The 25,679-nt window shown below is 42.7% G+C and overlaps 1 protein-coding gene and 1 pseudogene across 2 annotated transcripts in view; both read right to left on the bottom strand.

The window, feature by feature from the left end:
* Positions 1–19,783, bottom strand: part of TMTC4 (transmembrane and tetratricopeptide repeat containing 4) — a 51,182-nt gene extending 31,399 nt beyond the window's left edge. The window contains exons 1-4 of one of the 2 annotated variants that reach the window (XM_008572406.1): positions 19,565–19,783; positions 15,582–15,697; positions 14,233–14,449; positions 8,878–8,965 (exon numbers count right to left, since the gene is read on the bottom strand). In XM_008572406.1, the coding sequence (XP_008570628.1) occupies positions 8,878–8,965; positions 14,233–14,449; positions 15,582–15,697; positions 19,565–19,726 (583 nt within the window). In that variant the 5' untranslated portion in view covers positions 19,727–19,783. The remainder of the gene's footprint in view (positions 1–8,877; positions 8,966–14,232; positions 14,450–15,581; positions 15,698–19,564) is intronic. The other variant, XM_008572407.1, reaches the window with a different exon arrangement.
* Positions 19,784–25,067: 5,284 nt separating this feature from the next.
* The window catches only part of LOC103590217, a 16,304-nt pseudogene continuing 15,692 nt past the window's right edge, over positions 25,068–25,679 (bottom strand).

Below are 25,679 nucleotides of genomic sequence, written 5' to 3'. Positions count from 1 at the left end.
CTTCCAGCAGGGGGCCACCTGCCCTTGATTGAGCAACTGCAGAGATGGGGATTAACTTTGCATAAGAGTCTATTTCCTTTGTAAACTTGGGGTTGTTAGGATATTCTTATGCTGAGCCCAAGCACTGCTCTGAACTTCAGGACTCAGCTCTGCCCTTGGGCAGCATCCTTCAAATTGTCTGGGTGGTGTGGGTCCTGGAAGTCCAGTCCTCTCTACTGAAAGCCATTACATATCTATTTAGTTCCATCAAACAAGCTAAGGATCATTTCACTTGCAGAAATTAAGTACATTATATGTACTATTAAAAGATCACAATTATGAACCACCACAACAATGAAAAACCCTGTCAAATTAAGCCTAATTCCAATTTCAGCATTTATATGTTTATTGGAATTTACTTCCTTTGGGCATTTGCTAGCACTCATTAGCAGACAACTATTAGCAGGCATGAAAGCTTTTTAAAAAATTATGGCCCAAATAACCCTATAGCTTACATACTGATTGGTTCCTTTCAGGATGTGATCTGGCTAAAGGGACCTGCAAGTTTCAGCAGTAGAGCACAGGGGTCCATATGGTAAAAATGCTGGTCACAGCTCACACCACACTATGCCTTGTGCCATGTAACGGAGTCCCCTCGGTCTCAGTGTACGGTTCATGGAACTCTCCTCTCAAAATACATTTTCCTGAGTCTGGGTCAAGCCACCTACAGGATTTTCTCACATTAGCAGTTTAGATATAAACAGAAGCCTTAATTATAAATGACCCCATTCATTACCATGGGGTATCATCTACAGTTAAATGGGGTCAAAGACACCCTTGACTGTCTCCACCCTGGCCCCTCCAGGCCCAGTATGAGGGGAAGGCCATGTGGCCCAGCCTCAGCCCGGTGCTTTCATGTTGACTATGCGTTCAGTTTAGTAGTCCACTAGAAACCATATGACTACTGCTCCCTACCCCACCACCTATTAACTGGATTTGATGTTTCAGAGCTTTCTCACGCCTGCAACTTGTGTTTGTACTTTTCAACTACACATCATATGATTTCCCAGTGTAATGTTCCCTTCTTAATTTCAAAAGCAAGTCTCTTGATCATTTTACATTTCTTCCTAGAAAAACTGAATTAGCTTGTATTTTACTTGACAGTAACATGGATTAATTTCTCCCCCATGGACCAGAGGCCTTTGATAAGAAAAATATTCCCACTTCCTCCACTAAAACGCCCGAAGGACTGCTCTTGAAAGCACTCTGTTAACACCACATTAAATTACTACATGGACGTGGAAGTGATGGCTCATGTTCCACTTAGCTTGTCTGGAATTTAAAGTGGCTTTCTCCTTAGATGGCTAAATCAGAGACATAACTAAATACAGAAAAATAACATACAGAAAACACAGCCTTCAGATCTATTGACAGTCTTCTCCCTAATCTCACCCCATGGTTTCACCCCATCTCTCAAACCCTCAACTCCCTCCTCTCAAATCCTCTATTGCAATTTGTCAAGAAGAGTCCTATTCTTCAATTTTCCCTCAGACTTCTGATTTTGCTTCAAACACACCCAGTATGAAAACATATGAAAGAAGGCAATGTTTGCTGAAGAAGTTTCTTCAGTTTCAGTAACTATTAAATACTAAGCATCACTTCTCAAAACAGTGGTGATTTCAGATCAAAAGCAAAATTTCAATGGTCAGTTATAAACCTAGCGATAGGTTCACATTGAGGACCAAATTCCAGACCTGCCACAATCAAGAGACAGGTCGTTATAGCTAATAAGCCCTTGAAATTTACCTAGTCCCAACTGAGATGTGTTGTGTAGATGTAAAACACATACTTGATTTTACAAACATAGTATGAAAAAGATATATAAAATATTTCATATTTTTACACTGATTACATGTTAAAATTATATTTTTGATATACTGAGCTAAAGAAATTATTAAAATTCATCTCACCTGTTTTTTTAAATAATGTAACTACTAGAAAATTTAAAATGACATGTATGTCTCCTGTGATATTTCTATTACACAGCAGTGTCTAGACCATGTGATCAAAGAGCCAGCTCAGATGAAATGCTTTGTACATTGTTATGTATATAATCTAACTCTGCCTTTGAAAACTTGGAAAATATTAATGTCTATTTAAATCCAACTCTTTCTCCTTCAGTTCCTACCAGAATAGCCACTCAATATTTTATCAGGAGTCATATGACTAAGTATGCACACACACCTCAAGTTTTCCAGAATCCAACTGGAAAGTCTAATTCATCTAATATTTTAAAACCATTTCAAATAAATCAAGGGGCTCCTCTTTACAAATGTGTGGTATATACATGCATTTTAAACCAAGGCTGACCTACTCAACCTTGACAAAATATTTCTAGTACTAGGAGTGAATAAAAAAGGCCTTATTAAAATTAAACTGAGAAACTGGTTCTAAATTTTGGGATAGCCCAGCCTCGTGAACTTGTGTTAATACAACCTCCTCTGGTATAGTTTTACCTACACAATTCCCCAAATTAAGATTTACTTTGAGTCTTTGTTTGTTGAGGTGACTAATGCAAGCCATTCTATTATTTCCAAGTTTGAGCACTTTAATAAGACAACTCAGACAGGTAACAGTAGGCCACCTTGCATACAGTGGGCACTCAATAAATACCTGTGAATCAGTAAATAGTTTCACTTATTTCCACATCTATCAGAAGTCTTACATTACTATATGTCTTATGCAATTATAAGATACAACTTAGTGCCAAAAAGTTAGGAATAATTTGCTCGGTGCAAACAAATACAGCCAGAAGTCAAGTCTTCTGACTTTTAGTCTTTGAATCCCCTCACACTGGAAGGATCTTCATCATGTAAGAGATTACTTTTTAAAAATAAAATAAATTTTAAAATTACATAAGGAATATAAAAAAGCATAGGAAAAATTCATTATTTTAATTTTAAATTTAGAAGTAACTGTTAAAAACATTAAAAATAAATCCTGAGAGGCAGATGTCAACTCGAATACAGTTGTGTTTATGAATATTTTTATTCAGAAAAGTCTTCCCAAGATAGGGAACTCTAACTTATACGTGGTTCTGTGTAAACATCTCAAGACATCACTTTTATCCAGAGTTTTCCACCTCATCATCATCCAGATTGCTAAATTTTAAGTATCAATGACCCAACAGCAGAGGGAAAAATACCTATTCTTACACCATGCTACATCTTTCATCTCTAAAGAAGACAACTTGCCCTAGGGTAATTATGCAGCATTAGCAAATGTCAACAGTTTATGATCCAGAACTTAGCAGAGACTTGCCTAGACAATATTTTTCTCGTTTCAGTATATGTCTCTATCATCTTAGATAATTCAATCACTGAGGTAAATGCAGGCAAAGGCTAATGGATTGAAGAAACACAAGAGAAAAAAATGCAGTAACAGAAAGACACTTGTCAGTGCCAATACCCACAAGTGCCAACAGATGTGATCCATTTAATGAAGCATGTGCCTCAGACTTGGCACTCTTTTCCAGTGGGAAGATCTTCTTTCAGAAAAAGCATCACATTGTGCAAGCTACCCCTCTTTACCACTCTACGCCTGGCATCTCTGCCGCTTGAAATTGGCACATCATGGTGTGTGTGGGAACCATGCCACCGCGACAGGTGGCCATGACTCTAACTGCCAGAGCAACACAATGAGCATCAGATTCACGTTCCAAAAGTTGGAATTAACCAAGCCATGCTTCCATGCACAGAATGAAAGAAGTCAGACTCACAGTCCTAAATTATGGGACCATTTTGGGAAAATCAAGCAATGGAGGAACTAAAGAAACATAAATGCAGAGAAAAGAGTACACACTATAGTGGACTGAATTATGTCCCCCCAAACTCTCTGAAGCTTGAATTGTGTCCTCCAAGTTTTATGTATTAGAAACTTAGCCCTCACTGTGACTGTTAAGAGGATGGGAAATCCTATTATGGTAACTGAAAGGTGGAGCCTTGAAGAGGTGATTAGATTGTAGGACCATGCCATAAATGAATGGATTAAAAATGATGGTCAGGAGCATGGTTCTCAGGGCTTTAAAAGAGGAGAGTCTGTCTTTCTCTCTCTCTCTGCTTCCACCGTCTTGCAATGTGAGACCCCTGGGTCACTGTTGCTGCCACCAGATGGACTTTGGACTTTGCAGCCTCAGAAACTGTAAGCAATAAATTTCATTTTCTTTATAAATCACACAGTTCAGTGTACTTTGTTATAAGCAACAAAAATGGAAACACACATGAATACCACCATTGGAATTCAATCAGTAGTGGCCCCAAATCTAAAAACAAGTGTACCACAGGACATGAGTTAGGCAACTACCCTATGTTTTTTTAAGCAGCATGATTCTAAGTCAAAGAAAAATAGATGTCTTAAACCAAAATGAAAATAATGAGGAAATGATAACCCAAGAGTAAGAGTTATCCTATTTTAGTGCTGCAACTACAATAAGGAGAGCAAAACAGCAAATACCGTTTAAGAACTAAAGAACTGAGATTTGAGATCTTGTCTTTGATGTTAATTAATACTACTTTAGAACTTAAAAAGATTGTTCTAGGTATGTAGCAAACACATTCCTCTCTGGAAAATATTCTCTCCCACCCACTACAAATGAGACTAATTAAATTTTTTTTCCTAGTCTAACTCCCATGAAACAAGTTTTTAAGGTACTCGTGTAAAAAAAAATTGTTTTGGCTATTCTAGCATGCTTATTGTGCAGAGATTATCTGTTTCCAATCTTAAATACCAGGTTTTAAAAGAGATACACAGGTTAGCAAGATGTCTCATCATATGAATAACACTTTCTGTTTGGGAATTCAAAAATAATAACCAATGTACCGTAGACTTCATCTGACTTAGTGATTTCATTTTAAGAAAAAGTATGCTTCCTTTATAAGAACATTTCCTTTTAAAAAAATAATTCTCTTGCAAAAGATCTTGCTCAGTGGGCCAGCCCGGTGGCGCACTGCTACAGTGCGCCGCCTCCCGCTGAGGGTTCGGATCCCACATACAGACTGGTTCCCACTCACTGGCTGAGCGAGGTGCGGGTGCAGCACCGAGGGTTGCGATCCCGTTGCCGGTCCCGGTCCGGTACGGGCGCGATACTGAGGGTTGCGATCCGTTGCCGGACACGAAAAAAGACAAAAAGGAAAAAAAAAAAAGATCTTGCTCAGAGACATTCTATTTAAGCACACACACACACACACACGCACACAAATAAATAAAAGGGCAGAGCCCCAGAAATGTTATTTGAGTAGATTTTTTTATTTCTGAAAGTGCCAGGATACCAGAGGTTAGCACTGAATTGCTTGTTAATAAACTCAGGCAATTAAACATTGTCCAGAGCTCTGAACTACAGACATCACATCTATAAAGAAAACTAATGAAGTTACCAAAAAAGAAATGTATCCTCTGAAAGAACTTTTTAACTAGTTGAATCAATAATTTCAATTTATTGTTCCCTTATAAAATAATATTAAATCTGTTCCTCTGTAAAAAAATATCTTTCTTGAACTTCAAGTTTATGTCTAAATAATATTAGACCTTTCTTTGAATTTATGTTCAGATCCAAAAAGTACAAAGACTAGGTCACTTTAAACATTAAATTTAAACATTAGCATTATTGTCGTATCACAATAAATACTGGACTTAACTTCTATCACAAAAGAGTTCTGATTCTCTGTTGAGTACTTATAAACATGGGCAACTAGAACAAGAAATCCTCACTGTAATGACAAGAAATTCATGTGTTTACCACTAGGCTTTTTGTACAGTCCACACTGACTAGACAGGGGAAAGTAAAAACGTGATTATTTCTTCAGAGCTCAAATACCCAATGAAAAATATACACCTGAATGTCCAATAGCATCAAGAGCTCTGCTCTGTTGAACTGAAGGAAATGTAATAGAAGAGGAAAGAAATCAGTAGTACAAAGACCACAGCCATTCATTCTCCATAAACACCCCATGGAAAAAAGGTGATACTCACTGACCACCTGCTGGGAGGTGGGTAGAGGGAGAAAAAAAATTAACAGGAAGTATGGAAAACCAGAACATTCTGCCCCTCAGGCACGCTGTATTAACAGGAGCTTTATTTTAATCAAAATATACTGGACTGGGCCGGCCCGGTGGCGCACTGCTACAGTGCGCTGCTTGGGAGCGCAGCGGCGCTCCCGCTGAGGGTTCGGATCCCACATACAGACCGGTTCCCGCTCACTGGCTGAGCGAGGTGCGGGCGCAGCACCGAGGGTTGCGATCCCGTTGCCGGTCCCAGTCCAGTACGGGCGCGACACTGAGGGTTGCGATCCATTGCCGGACACGAAAAAAGACAAAAAGGAAAAAAATATATATATATACTGGACTGTAAGCCTGTCAATGGCACGGACTTTGTCTTTCTAGTTTTTGCATCCCCAGCACCAGACAGAGAGTCTGGTATGAGAACACCCTTAAAGTTTGATTAATTAGTAATGATGGAATGAATGATCAAAACTAATAAGCCTCTATGCTATTTTAGAGCAGAATCAGAGACCCCGTCTTTTCGCGAAGGCCTAAATCAGAATTACGTTTGCATAGAGGGCTCTTACTGCTTCTTCTCTATGAAGCTATTATTAGCTTGTGGAAACTTTGTTCCTCCTGACAAAGATTCTTAGACACCATGTGTATGAAGTTGAACATTAACATGATGTTTAAGGATTATCTCAAAGATTTGTTATCTACAAACGAAGAAACACACTGTATTCTTAGCATCTTTAAAAAGCGTATGGAAAATCAGAAACAGAAAGGTTGCTGAAAACATTAATCTACTCTTTTCTTTTCCTAAAGAGGGCTCAAGTTTATAGAACAGATCCCAAGAAGATGGGGCGACTTGTGGACAAGAGGTCAACAGAAAAACTCCTTCAAAGGCTTCCTAATCCATCCACTTGTCTTCTAACTGTTCCAAGTACTTCAGCCAAATGAAAATCTATTCATAATCTTAAAAGTTTTCACAGAAGCTATAACTACCACTGCCATTGGTTTGCAAACATTAAATATTTTCAGGTTAACTTTTTCAAAAACATTTACAAATTTGACATTAAAGGCTTAAAAATTTCTTTCCAATTCTAAAATAAACATATTATAAATGCTAAAAAAAGTTACTGAACAAAAAAGAAAGGTCATGTTGCTATTTACTGTTAATATATTTAAATTAGTACTGAAATATACTTTGCCTATTTCTCATGAATCAAAGTTAACTAATTGAATAACCAGCCCACACTTATGCACCTTTACCTACGATACTAGTTTCCAAAGGCTTTATAAAAAATTTTATTTACTGTGTGGATGGCTCTTGGAAGTAATTTTATAATTTACGAATGGATTAAAAAAGACACATAAATCAGAATATATAAATGTGTGAATTGAAATAGGAAAGGTTCATAAAAGGATCCAGGAAAAGAACACAAAATGTCTTTAGTTTTCATCATTCTGTGAGCACACTCCATTAAAGGGAGCTAATAAGTGGATCACTTGATAGAAGAGTTTGTAGTTTCATGATAGTTTTTCCATTATTTCTCACAAGAGCAATCTTTACGAGTAGTGAGAGGCTCTACTGTATCTCCTATGCATCCCACCTGTTAAATCTACCAACATTTAATACTTTCTTCAAAAAACACCTCTATGTCTTTGAAATCCATTTAGAATTTGGGAGTGGTTACTTTAGGGGAGGATAAGTTAAAATTCAAAGAATGATATTTCATGAAACTTTAGAGCTTTCTTTGAGAAAAGATATGAGTCTTTTAAATTTTCTTCAGGAAAAATATGACTACTAATAAACTGTTATCTTACATATCTGCAAATTCAGATTGAATTGCAAACTTAAGAATATGAAGTCATGCTATCTCTAAGGAACATAAGAGTGAGGTGGTAAATGGACCCCCTCCATTCCCACTCCTGATTCACAGTCTTATGGAAAAGCTACACAATGGTGCTGAATGCGTTATGGGGTTGGGGAAGATGCCACCTCCCCAGATCCCTGAGGGCTGCGTGTCCCTTGGGAGGTTTATGATCATCACAGTGGGGAGACGCCCACCTGGGAAGGGATGGATGTGCCTTATTGCTAAGTTAACTTTCAGTCTCAAGAAGAAAAGTTATCACCACTGTTCTCTGTACTTGAAGCTGTTCCATTCAGCTGTCCCCAAACTCTCAGACATATCAGAAACTGGTAAGTCCCAGGATGAAGTGGTGGTTTTACTTTGGTATGATAAAATAATAATAATAAAGGGATGGGGTGTGGTTGGGTGTAACCATGCCCTGAGTGAGCATCAGCACAGTGTGTGGCCATAGGGGCACCCTTCGGCTATGTCTTAGTGGAGTCCCAGGTTTGAGAGAAAACGTGCTCCAAGTCACAGCCCAGGCCCTGGGTTCAGCCTGTACACAAGGGGATGGTGGAGGAATGGTAAGTGACAAATCTCACAGGCCCTTTCCAATCTACCCTTGGGAACTATGGAGGGATGGCTGGGCTATTAATACACAGAACATCAAAACAGTACAGCTTGTCCTAGAATAGCTTGCGATGCCACAGCTGTGCTGGAAAGAAAACAGCAAAAATCAATCACAACTGTGTTAACGGTTCTGCTGCTGCCTTGGTTTCACCACCCAACAGGATGCTCCCATAGGAAGACAGACGTCAGAACTTTACATTATTGATGTTAGAACTCTAAAAAAGCAAAGGCATAAACAGCTATATCTAGAGGGAATTCACTCCTCTGACTCAAAATGATGAACATATAAAATCGGATAATTTCCCATCTGTTAAAACACTGCTTGACAGGACAAAAACATGAAGAAGGTGGAAAATTAAGAAGGCAAACATAATGCTTACTTTCTCTAAACGCTTTACAGTAGCCAAGGAAAGATAACAAAAAGAACAGGGCACACAGGAGGTCTGCGCGGCCGACAACACCAGCAACCTTAAAGGAAGGGGAAGAAAAAAAAAGATTTACATAAAAAACATTTAAACAAATTCTAAACTTAGGAAATACAAGCAATTCCTTAGACATATAAAACAAGAAACTTACTAGACTCTGCCATTTATTCAAATAACCTGTGTTATTTGATCAACCTGTTATTTGAGCAACCCTCCAGTGTTATCTGATCACTGGTTCTCTTCTCCCTTTTTGGTCGAGGATTTGATTTAACTGCTTCCAAGAAAAAACTGGATTGGTTTGAACCTACTGATAGCTGTTCTGTGAGCTGGACACAGCAGTACACATGTGCAGTAAAAGCTGTGTTACTTAACAAGCTACACCCAAGAGCTCCAGATACTTAGCTGTAATTGCAAAATGTTATCAGCTTGAAGGGCATGATATTTAAAAATTAGAATTCGATTGGAAACATGAAGGACATAAAGGTAGGAAATAAATGTTAAAAGCCATCAGGCAGATAGAAAAAGACACAGGAATAATCCTTCAAAGCTGTCCCTGCCATCTTTCCTCCCTTCAGACCCAAACTGATTAAGTGGGTTGATGTGGAGAGTGGAACGCTTCAAGTGATGAACAAGTAAGATGGAAACAGAATCAAAGTTGTGCCATGTCCCTCCCCGCTTTCCTCATGACAGCTCTGCCCGTCCCTTCTTTTTCTTAGTGAGAATGAAACAATATAAAATTTGTGTTTATTTCAATCTGATTCTCCAATAATTGTTCTCCACATCTTTCATGGCAATGAATGACACTAGATTCCGTTCATGAGTACTAGTGTAGTTTAGGTGGGATCTTTTACTAACTAGCACCTGAATGTGACATATGAAAGCTTTTGCTCTGATTCCCTAGGTATCGCTTTAATAGCTGGCAGGTTAATCACTTCTCAAAGGTCAGATATGGTATGTGAGATGCAGACTATTCTATACATTGAAGTAAGAGAATGTTCCATGACTATGAAAACTACTATATTTACATATGATTCGTAAGTGCATGTACAATGAATAGCTAAAAAAGAATGCCTCTTAGGAGCAGTGTCTCCCTACCTGGTTATAGGAAATGCTTTAACTGTGGTTATAGGTCACTTTTGTACATGGCAGCCCACAGTGCCTTGCAATGGCTGAATGAGTTGAGGAATCTAACCTGTGAATACCACACACAGGAAAAACCTACTGAGGAGGAAGCTGGGGACAAAACAAAGGCTTGCCAAACCTGGAACAAGTATGTCAGTCTGCTGGAGGGTTAAACCACACAATTACTTTATGAATCAAATGCATATGCAATGAGAGGTCTTCAATACTTAGGGCTCTAAACTCACTCAGTCAGGGATACAGTAAAACCAGGGGTGCAGCTGCCCAGAACAGAACCCGGTATGCAGTAGGTGCGGCTCACTGTTAGTTCCCTTCATGAATCCCGTACAGTGCTTGTATTAATAAGACTAGAACACAGGAAAAGGTCAAAGGACACAGAGGTGCAGGGGGATGCAGGTATTGTCTCCATGTCACATGATGAGTGAGGCAGTAGCTGGAGCCTCCTGTTCTGTGGTCCTCCTGCCAGGATGACGGGGGAGCTAGGAGCATCTTAGAGCTGTGGCTACCTACAGTGCCTGAGGATGGACCGCAATCTCTGAGCCTTAGAGGAGAGAAAGCAATCACAGCCAATCCAGAGAAACTGGTCCAAAGGGGGCCACAGAGAAACAGGGTCAGAGGAAGTAGGGGAAGAGGGGCCAGAGACAAGGGGAAGTGAGGTTTCTTACAATGAGTGGAGGGAAGGAAGTGGTTTGGGTAAATACTAGGAATAGGGGCCAAAAAAGGGCCAGTCTGTCTAAACCACTTGTTATCTGGGTAGCTAAGGGACATTTAAAGAATTACACAAAAATGAACTTTAAACATCATAAACTTATTTTTAAACAAATATTTTTCTTTTTGTTAATTGTTGAAGATGGCCCCAAGTATTAAAGCAATGTGCATTATGTTGTCTGACAAAAAAAAAAAAAATTTTTAAAAGTATGGTAAGTATTTTAAAGTAAAAGTATTCAGCACTTACAATGCATTTTTGGCATGGTAATTAAAGAGAGATTTCATACAAAAAAGTTAAAGGCTATCCAAAGAGGGGCTATATCCAATCCTTGTTTGGAGAATGGCATAGGAAGAAAAGATTTTATTTTTCTTTTCTGATATTTGCATAATATGTATCTTCAGGCAAACTTCTCTGCAAAGGCTATTTTTTTTTCTCTTTGGAAATAACCTGAAACAGTCATTTCAGGGTTTTCTGGAGAAATCGTTGCAATCCTCCTGAACGTATAAAGCATCACTGTTTCCCACTAGCAACAATTTGCAGAGGGCCGTAAGAAGGAATGGGGGAGGGGGGGGAGGTTCCCCCACCTAATTCCTTCTGTGTTCAAGTCTGGGTTCACTAGACGGGCAGAACTCTTCGGGAAGCCTGAGTGGCTCTCTGATACCAGAATTCAGTCAACTGAGCATCTTCACCAACGCTTTGAGGAAAAAGAACAGTAAAACCTATGCAGTTGCACTCACATCCTCAGGGAACCCCTGGGGACAGGAGGTGACAAGACCAGAGGGTAACCAACTCATCCCAGTTTGCCCAGGGCTGTCCTGGTTAACCCAGTTTGCTTGGGGCTGTCCCAGTTTTAAAATGGAAAGTCCTGAGTCCCACACCCCTCTCAGTCTCAGACAGAAGATGGAAAACTTAGGTGCTTATTTGCGGTGGGCAAAAACATTTCAGAGTTATTGTTGAGAAGTGATAAACACATAAAACACGTAAACGTTAATATAAAGAAATTTATGTCACTAAAACCCAAAGGGGCCTACACTGATGCTAATTTCTCTTAATAAATGTAAACAGAGGCGCATTTACTACCCAAGTCCCCATGGTCCTCATCCAACAAGGGATCAATATGCCCTTGGGGGATGCTGTGCCCGGGGTCATTTTTTAAGTCTCTGGCCCAGCCCAGCTGGCCAGGACACTGGGAGTCCTGCTCTTTGCACATTTTTAAAGCTGGAATTTTGGGGATAACAGAGGACCTCAGATAAGAGAAAACTGAATACTAGATGCCAAAACAATGAAAAGTAAACATAAAAAATATGTCTCAGAATGCTAATTTTAAATTATCCATAATGATTTCTTGAAATCTGAGTTTGAATGGCTGTCATGGAATGAAGAAGGAGAGATCAAGAAATCTTCCAAATATTCCCTTCTCTCTATAGTAGACCTGCCTCAATTTCCTTTTAAGGATCTGGAATGTGAATCTTTAAGATTAACACGTCTTCAGACTACATCGATCTGGCGTGTGAGTTTGTTTGTTTGTGTGTGTTTGTGTGTGTGTAAGCACATCCGGTTATACTTGTCTGTACTTGAAACCTGTTTATAAAGTCAACTTCTCAATACCTAAAATCAGAATTTTAGAAAACTTTCCTTGACTAATAATTCAAATATTTAATTTTGCTTTTAAGGTCATGTTAAGTTAGGCAAGAAGGAAAACAGCGAATCAGTACTCTTCCAGAGATTCTTTTATTTATGATCAATGTGTATCTATTTCTGGGTCCCAACAAACATTTAGACTACAAAAAACTCAGACTGAAACAAATTCTAATTTGGTCAGTCATGTATAAAGGAAGAGCTTGTAACTAAATTTTTACAACAGCAGCTCCAGCCTATAAAGCCCTTAAGTCCTCTGAATTTGCTGAAGTAAAAAATAAAATAAAATAAAATAAAAATATTAGGAAAAGGTTGTGTTAACAACTCCTTAATACTCTTGATACCAAAGAACAGACAGTTTAATAAAATCAGATGTTAAAAAAAGGAATTCTACTCAGCATTTTGTACCTTACTTCAAGATACTCAGTACAACAATTGGTTACATGTAGATATTTATACACATATTAAATGTAGAAGTCTATTGTGAGAGAAGTAATAAGGCATATGTGGTATTTCACACTAGGCTCTTCATGCTCACAGAATGAATGACTAACATCAAATCTTTTACCTCAGCAAACATGCTGACTTACATTTTCAAAGGGTTCATGGTGGGGCAAGGGGTTCCTGAAAACCTCACAAATGTCTAGTTGAATCCTAACACAATCTGTGCCCAATACGTTCAGCAGCAGCTCAATGGAATGGAGACGTGGCCCACAGGAGGGCAGGTTAGGCCCCTCTCAGCAGCTGCATAACCAGCTGGGCCAAGTCTGTCAAGGGGAAGAGGGTAAAACAGGGAGGGAAGAGGAGGCAGGTGGAGAGACTTCAGGAGCGGCTGGTTCCCCAGCAGGGTGTGGGGACCCACTTTCCAGTGCAACTCAAAGTATGTCAGCATCTCTCAGCATGGGCCTTGGAAGCTCAGAATTTAAGTCCTATCCTCATATTCACTTGCTACTGACCCTGGGTAAATCTTTTATTCATCCTCCCAGGACATTTCATCTGTAAAGTAGAAATTGTTATATTAGGCTGTCTAATGACACAGAGTTTTTACGACAGTCATGTTAAGTATAAGAAAAATCATAAAGCTGTCAGCTAACACAGCTGCGACAGACCCTTCACTGAAGAATGGATCTCAGCCTCTGACCTTTGGAGGCCAAAGCCAGGCAATAGTCAACATTCCTACCTTCACAGCTGGTGGAGTCGTGTGAGCTAAACAGAAGTACCACCACAGGCATAGCATATCTTTATTTATTTATTTATTTTTGTTTGTTTGTTTGTTTTAAGATGACCGGTAAGGGGATCTTAACCCTTGACTTGGTGTTGTCAGCACCACGCTCACCCAGTGAGTGAACCAGCCATCCCTATGTGGGATCCGAACCCGGGGCCTTGGTGTTATCAGCACCGCACTCTCCCGAGTGAGCCACGGGCTGGCCCTAAAACTAACTTTTCTTTTTTTTTTTTTCTTTTGTCCTTTTTTTTTGTGACCGGCTGCACTGCGCTCAGCCAGTGAGCGCATTGCACTGGCCATCCCTATATAGGATCCGAACCCGCGGCGGGAGCACTGTTGTGCTCCCAGCGCTGCACTCTCCCGAGTGCGCCACAGGCTCGGCCCATAGCATATCTTTATTATAAAGTCTCTGCTAATACAGAACACTCCATTTTTTCATAAGCATGCTGTCTTTGACCTGGACACAACTGTTTCAAAGGCCTATTTACAGAGTATACAGTAGGGTATGCTCTCTCTAGCTCTGGAATCCAGATAAGGAAGTGAGATGACAACACTGCTTGTGTGCATGTGTGCAGATACCACGGTGTATGATACTTACACACTCGGTGTGCACGGGATGGACAGCAAACAGCAGAGCAGCCAGCAGTGACGCCCTGGGGGCCAGGTGCACCCGCCGGCCTTTACTGGTGTACTGCAGGCCACCAAACAGCACCGAGAAGACGTCTACCATGAGGATAGAGATGCCACCGTGCAGGAGGATGTTGACCATGTGAAAACCCACGGGGTGGAAGCCTCCTGACAGATAGTAGTTAATCCTGCAGCAAACACAGGACGTTTACGCGACGTGCGCAGAAGCATGCGTAATGAAACAGCAACAGCCTTGGGGGAAAGGCTTGTGTGTGGACATAAAAGGAGAAGGCTAAGACTTTGTGTCTGATGGGTAAAAACAGCATCAAGACAAATAACGCCTGTCAAGCTATGAAGAAGAGGTATGACTGTAACTAAGTGCAGGCGGAAAATGGAAGAAGTGGACTTCACCATGGGAAGTGGGACTGAAAACACTCAGGGAGGAAAATCAAAAGGACAGCTAGACAATTTTTTAAGTGCAAAACAAAACAAGGCAAGACTGCATTCCAAGAAGATATAACATACCACACGCTATTCTTGGCCACCCCACAGGGACCTGGATTTAAGATGGTCTTGTAATTTGCTTATCCACAGAAAAAAAGTGCTCCTAAACACTGTGCCAACCAGACTCCCACCCAACGAAACACGTTCCTGCTGTCAGGGATGCTTATGTTTGACTGCTGCTAGTTCCACGTCACCACTTCCATGTTTCTCTCAGAGATCTAAACACAAGTATTTAAATGCACCCAAGAAACAAATGAATAAGAACCTTGGTGGGGTGAACAAATCTATTTAATGCAAAAAGCTCCCTGATTAATAGGGTGAGGGAAGTTATTTTTAGCTTCACCTCAGTTTTGCATATTAACATGGTAACAGTAGGAAGATGTACACCTTTTTTTTGTTTTGTAGTGAATAAAATCACAATTTCCTTAGAGGCCCATGTTGCTTTGATTCCTATCATTTCCTTGATGTTAACCAGCAAAAGGTCAAACCTTTGGGAACCTCACAAAATACGGAAGGCTTTACTGATGTCCATGTCATCTTTGCACAGGGGCTATGTGATCCCTGCATCATTCTGATTTGTCTACATGCTGCCCATGCGAGCACTCTGAAGTGAAGTTTCCTTAGGCAGACTCTCTCAACTTCCTGTGACCTACCTCCTAATAGCTGGGATTAGCATCTACTTCTTAGAGACCCACAGTGGTGAGTGGCTTATCCCTCCCTAGGAACCATGGGCTGGACTCCCCAGCACTGAGAACCTGGTGACACACCGTGCACAACACCATGTGCACTCCCATGCCCCGCCCTGTCTCACCTTACCTGAAAGTCAGGACGGTGAGAGGCCGATAGGACTTGTGGCTGGTGTTGCTGCTCAGTCTACTGCCCCAGAAGTCATGATGCCACAGGTCCCCAAGAGGTGTTTCTGCTTGGAGGTCCTGCAGGGACACATCAGGGACATTCTGGACAAGAGAATCATGACTCCTTCCTCACCCCCATCTGAAGCCCTACCGAGTCCTCTTCTTGGAAGTTCCTCAGAGCTCTCACACCTGCCCACTCCTCTCCATCTCTCCCACCTTGGACAGTCATCCTCCTAGCTGGGCTGCCGCACCCTCCGGCATGTTCTCTATGTTGATGGTTTCAAAACGTACATCGATTTCCCCCCATCCCACCCGGCCTAAAACATCGCAACAGCTTCCCACCCTCCTGCGACGAAGATGACGTCCTGATGGGCCCTCCACAGCCTGGGGTGCTCCTGCTCCCACCAACTCTTCAGGCCCATCTCGAGCTCCCACCCTAAATGTTCTGCATGCACAGGTCTCCCCTGGACGGTCACCATCAGCTCTTCAGAGCTCAGCTCCTCCTACCGCCTGTATCTTGGCCACTGAGCTCTGACCATCCTGAGATGATCCCATCCCCCTTCCATGGGTCCTGGGGCTTGTCCCCACAGTGCTTGGCACACCGGCAACCTGTAATCATGTAACTATCTGTCTACACTATTAGACAAGGGCTCCATGAGGCCTGGGCCACACTAGAGTTTGCTAGGAGTATACAGAAGGTGCTTAATATACGTTTAATGAATAAATGGACCACAAAGCTAAATAAGATCACTATTAACCTCTCCTATCCAATAAGTGAGATAATTTACCAAAAATATCCCAGTTAAAACGTAAGTAAGGATAAACATATTTTTGATCATGAGTTTAGCAGACTGTAAAATCAGTAAAAAAAAAAAAAACCCTTCCCTATAATTTTTAAAGACAAAACTCACTATTAACTATTATTAATAATATATAACTATTAACTACTATTAGTATAATATTTACTATATTAACTATATAAATACTATTATGTTCCAACTATACTGCCAAAGTAATTTAATTTAGTACTGTATTACAGATGCTTTAAAAATACATCTTTTTCTACTTAACTTAAAATATGAAACTAGATGGCTTAAACTGTCTAACGAGAAGGAAAGCAAAAAAGGCACTGTGGAGTAAGTAACAAAACTGATTATTAATTTTCTCTTTAAAGCGTAATTGATCAGGAGTGTTGTAGGGACAAGAAATCACAATGTGCTAAGCACTGCAGAGTGATTCAGCCAAGATTCTTTTGCTGCAGTAACCAAACAAACTCTGATTCATTTAAACAAAAAATGAAAGCTTTAAAGGACAGTGTGAGGCTCGTAGACTGCCCAGTGGGCTGGAAAACCAGGTCAGGGCTGTGTGGCCATGGGCATGACTACGAATCACGCCACAGGATACCTCACCAAGGCAACTGGCTGCCTCTGGAGCCCCACCTCACTGCACGACCAACCCCTGATTCCAACAGATAGGCACACCTGACAGGAGAGCCTTGCTCTGAGCCAGCTTCCTAACCACATGGTCTTTGGAGCACATAAGCGTGTCCCAAACAGAAAAAGTGGGCCAAATGGTGGGAAGCCCAAAGAGCAACAAATGTCCACCACACACTGCGGGGTTCAGCATTTGCTAGTTAAGTACTTGCTGACCCAAAGGGAAAGGCTTGAGAAGAGTTGACAGATGCAAAGTTAGCCACCTGATACCCACTGTAAGGGTGACTTTCATTTCCATTGGAGACCAGCTTCTGAGGCCTTGAGTGTACTAACTGCTCTCCTCTCCCTGCAAGAGCTGGTGAGCTGTTTTGGGAAGGTCATGCAATCCACCTGCTAACTTAGTTGGCTCAGTGGCAAACTGGAACTCTAACTTCTGCACTGTCACAAAAGTCCTTGTTCAGTTGTGAGGGAGTTGGGTGGAGTATCTTTCCCTCCCTTTGAACAGGAAATGAATACCAATGAAACTCTAAATATTTGATTAGGTGTAGCCTACACGCAGCAGGGTGTGCTACAGAAAGAAAGGTCAAGTCTTCCTCATAATGATTTATGGAAAAGATGTATTATGTCTGAAATTCCTCTTAACTCTGCCGTCTCAAAGAAGATCATCATTTCAAGAAACAAAAAAAGGCAACTTGACACGACAAGGAAGCATATGGAAAACAGTCTGTAACACCACTAAAATCCAGTTACAGCCTGTTTCACATTACTGTGGGCACAGTACCAATGAACGGAAGTGTGCCTTTCATTAAATGGGAAAGAAAAAAGGGAGGGCTAGCAGGTTAACCAAAGGGGCACAGTGTGATGCCCAGCAGAGCCACAAAATGGCTCATGTGCCTCACCTCGCACAGAAGGAACAAGAATCACACCCACACACCAGGCCACCCCACGTATAAGAGAGCTCATGTTTCTGTCCTGCCTGACCAAAATTTTGCAGCATAGGTTCTTAACAAACACTTTATATATCTTCTACTTTATAGAAGTGGAGGAGTCAAGAAACTCTTGCCAAACTCAAGAATGGAATTAAAAAAAAATAAAGTTGTACCCCTTGTTAGAAAAGCAACTCTGTGGCGATTAAGCCACCAACCTGACATGGTTGCTTAGAGCTACTTACTTCTTCTAAGCATGGTTTTAAAAAAAAAAAGAACTGAAATGGAAGCCTCTATAGTAAATGCTGGGTGAACTTAAAAAAAAATTACAAGAACTTGAATTAAAAATAAACAGGGCTGGTTGGTTACCTCAGTTGGTTAGAGCATGGTGCTGATAATAACAAGGCCCAGGGTTCTATCCCTGCATTGGCCAGCTGCCAGAAACAAAACAAAACACCCCAATGCAAATAAATAAATAAACTTCAACAATGCTCTAGTTTGTACCATCAAAACAGAGATCAATTACACTATTATGTTACAAATAAAATGTCTACAAATCAGTGATGGTTTTCCCCCACAGAATACATGCTTGTCACATAGGGAGTTTTTCTTGACATTTTCAAAATGAAAATGACTTTTTCCTTATTTGGTGGAATCCATGACTTCAAATTTTTAAGATCACTTGACAACATAGTTACAAAGAACTGCTCCAATGACATCTACCAGAGAGATAGACCAGTGTATTCCTTCAAGTCCTCTTCTCTGGTTAAGGAACACAACATAAAATATCTGCTGAGAACCACGTTGTCACAAAGGCTCTCAGTTCTCTGGAACTTCCCTGCCTCTGAGTTTCTTGTTCTAATTTTCCCTTGGCTTGCTTAAATCTTTTTTGTCCCTTCCCACAAACCTCTTCCTTCTTCCCTAACTCTGGATAGCAAGTGAAAAAGAATACCGTTTTCCCTGCACCAATAGAGCAGCCACTGGTGAGCAAAACAGCCTGGGATTTTACAAGTTTAGCAAATGTAAATCTCCAGACATGCAATGAGCAGGAGCCCCCACATCCCCAGGCAGCACATTTCATTCCTCATGCCCTGGGAGCTGTCAGCAGGCCTTCCTGATACTCTCAGGAAGGACAAAGCAGCAGCCAGCTCGACACCTGCTGCTGAAGATGTGCCTCTGGCAGGTGAGCAGACTTGTCTATCACTGCAGCAAATGTGTGATTTTTTTTTTTGTACAGTTCTGGAAATTTCTCACAAAACCTGAAATATTTAGCCTGCAGTACCCTGTGGTAACCTTGCTTTGTAATCTTAGAAGATCAACTTCTCTGATACATGTGTGGACCAGGGCCCCTGTGAGGATAAAAAGCCTGAGGTACGGCAGGGGTGGGAGACCTTGAGGCCAGCAATTAGAGAGACACTCAATTAAGGAGATGATGGAAAGAGATGGACAATCTAGACCACAACTGGGGTCCAGGCAAATGCTTCACCTAAGTTTAATAGTGACGACCTCAAGATAAACTTAGACGATTACTCAGACATAGGCAAATGGTTAACATAAGTTTACCAGAAAAGAATTAAGATACAAACCTTATTGTTAACAATAGCCTCAGAGTCATCAAAGACAAAATCTCCATCGTAGCTCCGTGCAAAACACACAAGAGAAACCAATCCCACTACTAGCTTAGCCCAGAAAGGAGGAAGAATAGAAGATGGAATGATGTGATCCAAATCAGCGTCCACCTCGGCCATTGTGCAAACTTTGGGCTGCCTGCGTCTTGCTCCAGCATTATGCTGGTGGGAAATCTGCAAGAAAAGTTAACAGCACGTAAATAATTATCAATGCAACGTTAGGAAAGTTTCTGCAGTGGACATGTTGACCTGAAGTGCAGAAGAGCTAGACAGAACCATCTGCCTCCTAGGGCCCTGAGACAACAGTGGGAATCGTGGGCCTCAGCTCACCCACTGCCTTCCACAGTCAGGCCAACCACAGAGCTGGAACCAAAAGGTCCCAACCAAAACCCCCCAGGGCCCTGAGATGGCCTCCCCCAACCTCACCCCAAGGCCTTAGCCCTGCCCCCTGCAACATCTTAAGAGTATACTTATTAGACAGAGCGTTTCTATGGAGTGTGTAACTTATACGCTTATGCCCTTCACCAAGTTTCTGCTTAGATTTTTCTTTTTTTTCCTTTTTTGTCTTTTTTACTGACCGGCAACGGGATCGCAACCCTCGGTGTTGCGCCCGCACCGCGCTCAACCAGTGAGCGGGAACCGGTCTCCACATGGGATCCGAACCCTCGGCGGGAGCGCCGCTGCGCTCCCAAGCGGCACACTCTCCAGTGTGCCACGGGGCCGGCCCTCTGCTTAGATTTTTCTAACTCATTAAGAGTTCCTTTTTCATTAAGGATGTTAATCTTTTTGTTAAATTTGTTCCTTATAAATTGATATTAAAATGAAAAAAAAGCTTAGGTAGAAGTTTTGAGATACAAACAGATATGGTTATTTTGTTTTGGGTTTCACATCTTAAGATAGCATCGAGAAACTTGCTTTAGAAAGTTTACAAAGATGAAATTAGTGATTTAGTAGTTCTACAGGTATGCAGTTGAGCTAGGCATCCATAATTAACAATAATTTACTGCATGTTATCAAATGGCTAGAAGAGAGGAGCTTTAAATGTTCTTATCACAAATAAATGACAAATTTTTAAGTTGATGAATTTGCTAACTACCCTGATTTGATCACTACATATTGTATACAGGTACTGAAATATAACTGTGCACCACAAATATGTAGTCAATACATTTTAATAAAAAATTTAAATTAAAAAAAAGAGCTAGACAATTTACGCCGCGATTTTATAAGATGTGATCACTGAAAACTTGAAGTGTGTTTTTCAAACTCTAGTGGGCAGAAAAGTCACCTGGACCACCTGCAAATTTCCGGGTCCTACCATGACCTATCGGATTGGAAACCCTTGGGTTTCTGATGCTGGACTACCCTTTAGAAACAGAGTTAATGGAATCCTTGCTCCAGCATTATGATGGTGAGAAATCTGCAAGAAAATTTATCAATACCATAAGGCAAATCATTCTTAATGGCCCTTGAGCCAGTAAAGTTACAATCCTACTTCATTCAATCAAGAAAAATAAAAAAATATTCATTGTTGGTCTTAGCACATTGTGTGTATGGGGGGTGTAGATAACATGATCCTGATTCTGAAAAAGCTTGTAGTCTCTGTGCAGAACTCAGACACACATGCCCATTAGATGAAACTGAGAGGGAATGATCGATTGCCAGCTTAGTGGTTCACACAGAGGATACGTAGAGAAGCTGCCTGGTTTGGGACAACGTCTTGTACGAGAAAAAGCTGAGCTGTAGCCCCAAGGAGAAGAGGGGAGGCTCTTCTATGTGGGGATATGACCTCCAATACCAGTGAAAGAGTCGAGTTAAAAATATACACTTATTTTGATTTTCCTTTCAAACAGGCAAAATGATCATGCCAGGAGTGTATGTCTCAGCCGTGCCATTTACAAGTTTGAGGTCTTGTGCATGTTACCTGTTCCCTCTGAGCCCACTTACTGGGGCACCCTGCAAAACATAAGAACTTTCCAGCAGTGAGACTTGCTTAACAGCTTCCTGCCTTGGAATTTGCCCAAACAAATATCAAACTACCCCCCAAATCATGTTTATCTGTCCCTATTCCCACCACACCCTCAATAGGTACTTTCTATGGGTTTACCAGGATCATGTTTGAGTCAGACTGCTGGTGGGCTCCAATCTTGTGGAACTTTGCACAAGTTACTCACCCTCTATGGGCCTGTCTCTTCACCTCTAAAATGGGATGACAATAGTGCCTATCTTATTTGCCATGAGGGCTAAATGGGATTCTCAACACTGCCTGGCTTTAAGGAATGCTCAGTGGAGGTGAGCTATCGTCACTAGTACTTTCTTCCATGAGGTTGAAAGCACAGACACAGAACCATTTTCTTTGGGAAAACCCCTTCAGTATTTGGTTTACTGGTACTGGGACACTCAGATTCCCTACTGAGGGACCTTGCCCCCATTCCTTTCAGGCTGAGATGGAAGAGAATCCCAGCTCCCTTAACTGGGAAGGCAGTTTGGATGTATTTGTTTCCAGATCTCCAAGTGAATACCCAGATTATGGAATCGATAAAAAGTCAGCTAAATAGGCCACCTGAAGTCACTGGCATCTTTTCTATAGCCTTCTGTCTGAGTGAAGGTGGAGAGAGATCCAACAGGCAACAGGATACACCATTCTATGGCAACGCTATCCCTTTCCAGGAGCCGGAAAGAGGTCCAGATTTACAATACAGAGATGAAAGACTCTGCAACTCTTTCTTTCAATGCTTGTCCCTGGAGCCTCATTGCCTGATGTAAGGTGTGCTCTCAGCCAAGTGCTGGGGGAATATTTCAGCTACTATCTGCTGCCGCCTTTTCCTTTTCAGAGAAAGGATAAACCAATGCTCAAATCCAAATTACAGCTGCAAACACAGTACAGGTCATCACACAAGCCCTGACCACTGTGCTTACATTTCGGCTAGGGAAATTAGCCCTGCTACTTAAAAAAAAAAAAAAAATCAAAAGACTGAATAGTTAGGAAAATACCATGACAACATGGAGGGAATACAAGTGTCCTTTGATTTAGAAAATTAATGTGGAAGAAAACAAATAATCTATACCCATTTAAAATGCACAATAGAGTTGTGACCTAATAAAACGTCATGTAACTGATCATGTAACTGGTTTTGATGTTATCTGGTCTAGCCCCGAATATTTGAATACTGTTTCACAAAAGTTTGTCATGAGGCTCAAATGGCCTTAAAGGAAGAATACTGAATCAGGAAATACTGTGTGCTTCTCGGTTAGCTACCTCACTTTTCAAGTCAGACTGCTTGTAACATAGACTACTCAAGCAACAGACGAGATATACGAATACATAAGGCGGACTGGGACTGTGGACCCCAACATCTGGGGTGCCCTGGTGGGCCAGGCCCAGACTCTTGAGAAGTCAACAGGATGGCTGAGCCAATGTGAGAATGGTCTCCTCCTCCTCTTCTCTTGCAGGGACATCAAGGAACCTAGGGACTGTCCCATTCTGGCCCTCCGTCCTCTCTGTTATTTCTCAGTTCTGGTGGGCCCTCCCCTCTCATTGCTACTTTCCTGCTCTTCTATCTCAGGGGGCTCCTTCTCCTTTGGTCTCCAAAGCCCCCACCTCTTTGTTGCCACTGAAAATAATCACAAATGCCCTTTTCATTTAAAGGATTTACTATTAATGTGGATGATGGAATGGTTCAGGAAAGACATCTCATTAGCACAAAAAAAGCTACAATGTGTTGGAAACCCATGGGAAGTTCTCAGAGTCTAGTCTTAGTGCTTGAGAGCAAAGCCTCTGGAGACAGACAAATCCGGACTTGCTGGCTGTGTGACCTCGAGCTACATAGTCTCTCTTAGGATCAGTTTCCTCATCAGCACAATAGGGTACCATTACTTTCTCCAGGAACTTGTGGTAAGGATTAAATGAGACAATGTATGCAAACAATCAGTTCCCATTATTGTTATTATTTTGGAGAAATTAAGTGCCTAGTCCCTGATCTCGGGTCTTCGGAACAACCACGTTGCCATCAACTGTTTATTCCAGAAGATGGGCTTACCAATCACGGCCAGTGGATGCCCATCAGGTGACCTGGTGCAATTGAGGAAGGGGCACCCTTTTTTTGGGCAGACCCAGGACACATGGCTTCCCCAGCCAGGTGTCTTTGTGCCCTGCATAAACCACACAAGCACACACAGTAACCCTGTTCCCAACTCCCCCTGCTCCAACAGTAAATGACCTTCATTCTGCAAAGACCTGAGCCAGGCTTAGCGCTCAGGTAAAAGAAGCCCTGCCTGAGTGAGGTGGTAGAGATGGCAACCAGCTCCCTCCATCCTTTTTTGTAGCCAGGCCACGAAATAGTAAGGGACATTCTGTTTTTCTCTTGACAGGCCCCAGTCTGCACTGCCTTATCCCTCTATTCCAGGTGACGTCCTGCCTGGGAGCCCTGTCTCCTTGGCTGTGGCTGGATGGTAAGTGGACCTTATGGAGTGAGAGAAGTGAGCCCCACTGCGTCCAAGCACAGCGCTCTACCCAGCTGTTAACAGTCGGTGTGCTGACAGCTATCCAGCTCTTGTGTCAGAATTCACTAGCCCCTCAACAGTAGCTGAATGTGGAACAAAGAAGAGGTCCCTTTATCCCCAATTTCTCAAACATCTAACATCAAGCCTCTTATTTCAGGGGGTTAAAACAAATTAATCAATCATCAAATGAAAAGGTCAAAAAAGCCTCAAACAGGGATCCCCCCAAAACAAAGGGAACTGAGCTGTGAACCATGGGGACCCAGCAACAGCTGACAGACAGCTTGGACTGCAGTGAACGGAATGGTGAGACCAAACCCAAATAATTCACTCTGAAAAAATCAGCAGCAGCCACCTTCGGAAGAATCTTCTTCCACATGCATCAAAGGGCCTGCTGGCCTCTGCCCAGCCTTTCTACCTCGTCAGCATCAATCCATCCACACAGCTGGCTGCCCTCTGCCAGGCTGAGATGTGAGAGTGCCTCTGGAAATAATCAGATGAAAGCCAATCGTTTCTGACCCAGCATCCGTGGCCTGGCAGTGGTCTGGAGACCCTGAGCTGGCTGCTCCTATCCTGAACCCCACCAGGCAGGGGAGCCAGCCCTCTCCACCGCCTCCCCGCCGCAGTGCTGAAATGCTATTGAAGGTAGCGACCTGTGGTGACCGCCTTCCCATTTTTATTTGGTAATGCACGAGGGCCATGGCTGCCCATAGCAAGAACGTCTGTGTGTGGTCCCACATTTACGATTCCACTGTCCCAGAAAGTTTGCAGCTTGTAGCCATTTTCCCATCTAAGTCAGCCGGCGTCACTCCATCCCGCCTCCACCTGGGACGCGCCAGGGTACTGCAGGGAAAGGGGACAGGCAGGAGATCCCGTCAGTCCTCGCTATAAGAAAGAGCAAAGTGTGGGATGACTCGGAGGCTAGACCGCTGCTCTAACTCCTCCCTTCTTTTGTGTGTGGTTAAAAAAAAGAAAACACACAGCCCGCATCACAACAGCAACAAGACCAGAAGCCTGCGGAGTTCGCAGGAGGTGAGGCGGCGAGGGCGTCACCTTCTCGGCTTCCACGAACTCCAAGCCCACGCCGAAAAGTGGCGGCTCGATGGCCCCGCTCTCGCGCCGCTTCTCTCCGCAGCCGGGTGCGGAGCAGCTGGCACTCGCGGAGCTGCGGGGGTGCCGCCTCGTAACCCGGGGCAGACGGCCAAGTCGCACGGCTGTGCCCGGCCACCGTCCGCACCGCGGCCAGCTGGCGACCAGGCGCGGGGCCCCTCGCGGCCAGGTGGCCGCTCCGGGGACGAATCGCAGGCTCCAGTGCGCCCCAGGCCGAGGGGAGCGCCCGCGGGCTGGAGCGGGCAGGGACTGGGGCGGTGACCTCGGCCCGGGGCGCGCACCCTCCACGCTGCTCCCTTTGTCCCGTGTGCTGCTTACACCGGAGCGCACGGTGCTCGGGGCCTGCGTCCGCGTCACCCCGGCCCCAGCTGCAGCCCGGGTCCCGGGGCCAACTCCTCCTTCGGCGCCGCCGCCGGACCGGGCGCCGCCCCCCGGGCCCTGGTCGCGCCGCGGGGCTCGGTCG

Source organism: Galeopterus variegatus, unplaced genomic scaffold (assembly GCF_000696425.1).
Source record: "Galeopterus variegatus unplaced genomic scaffold, G_variegatus-3.0.2 Scaffold781, whole genome shotgun sequence".
NCBI classification, from domain to species: Eukaryota; Metazoa; Chordata; class Mammalia; order Dermoptera; family Cynocephalidae; genus Galeopterus; species Galeopterus variegatus.
This window is presented reverse-complemented; position numbering and strand designations above follow the sequence as displayed.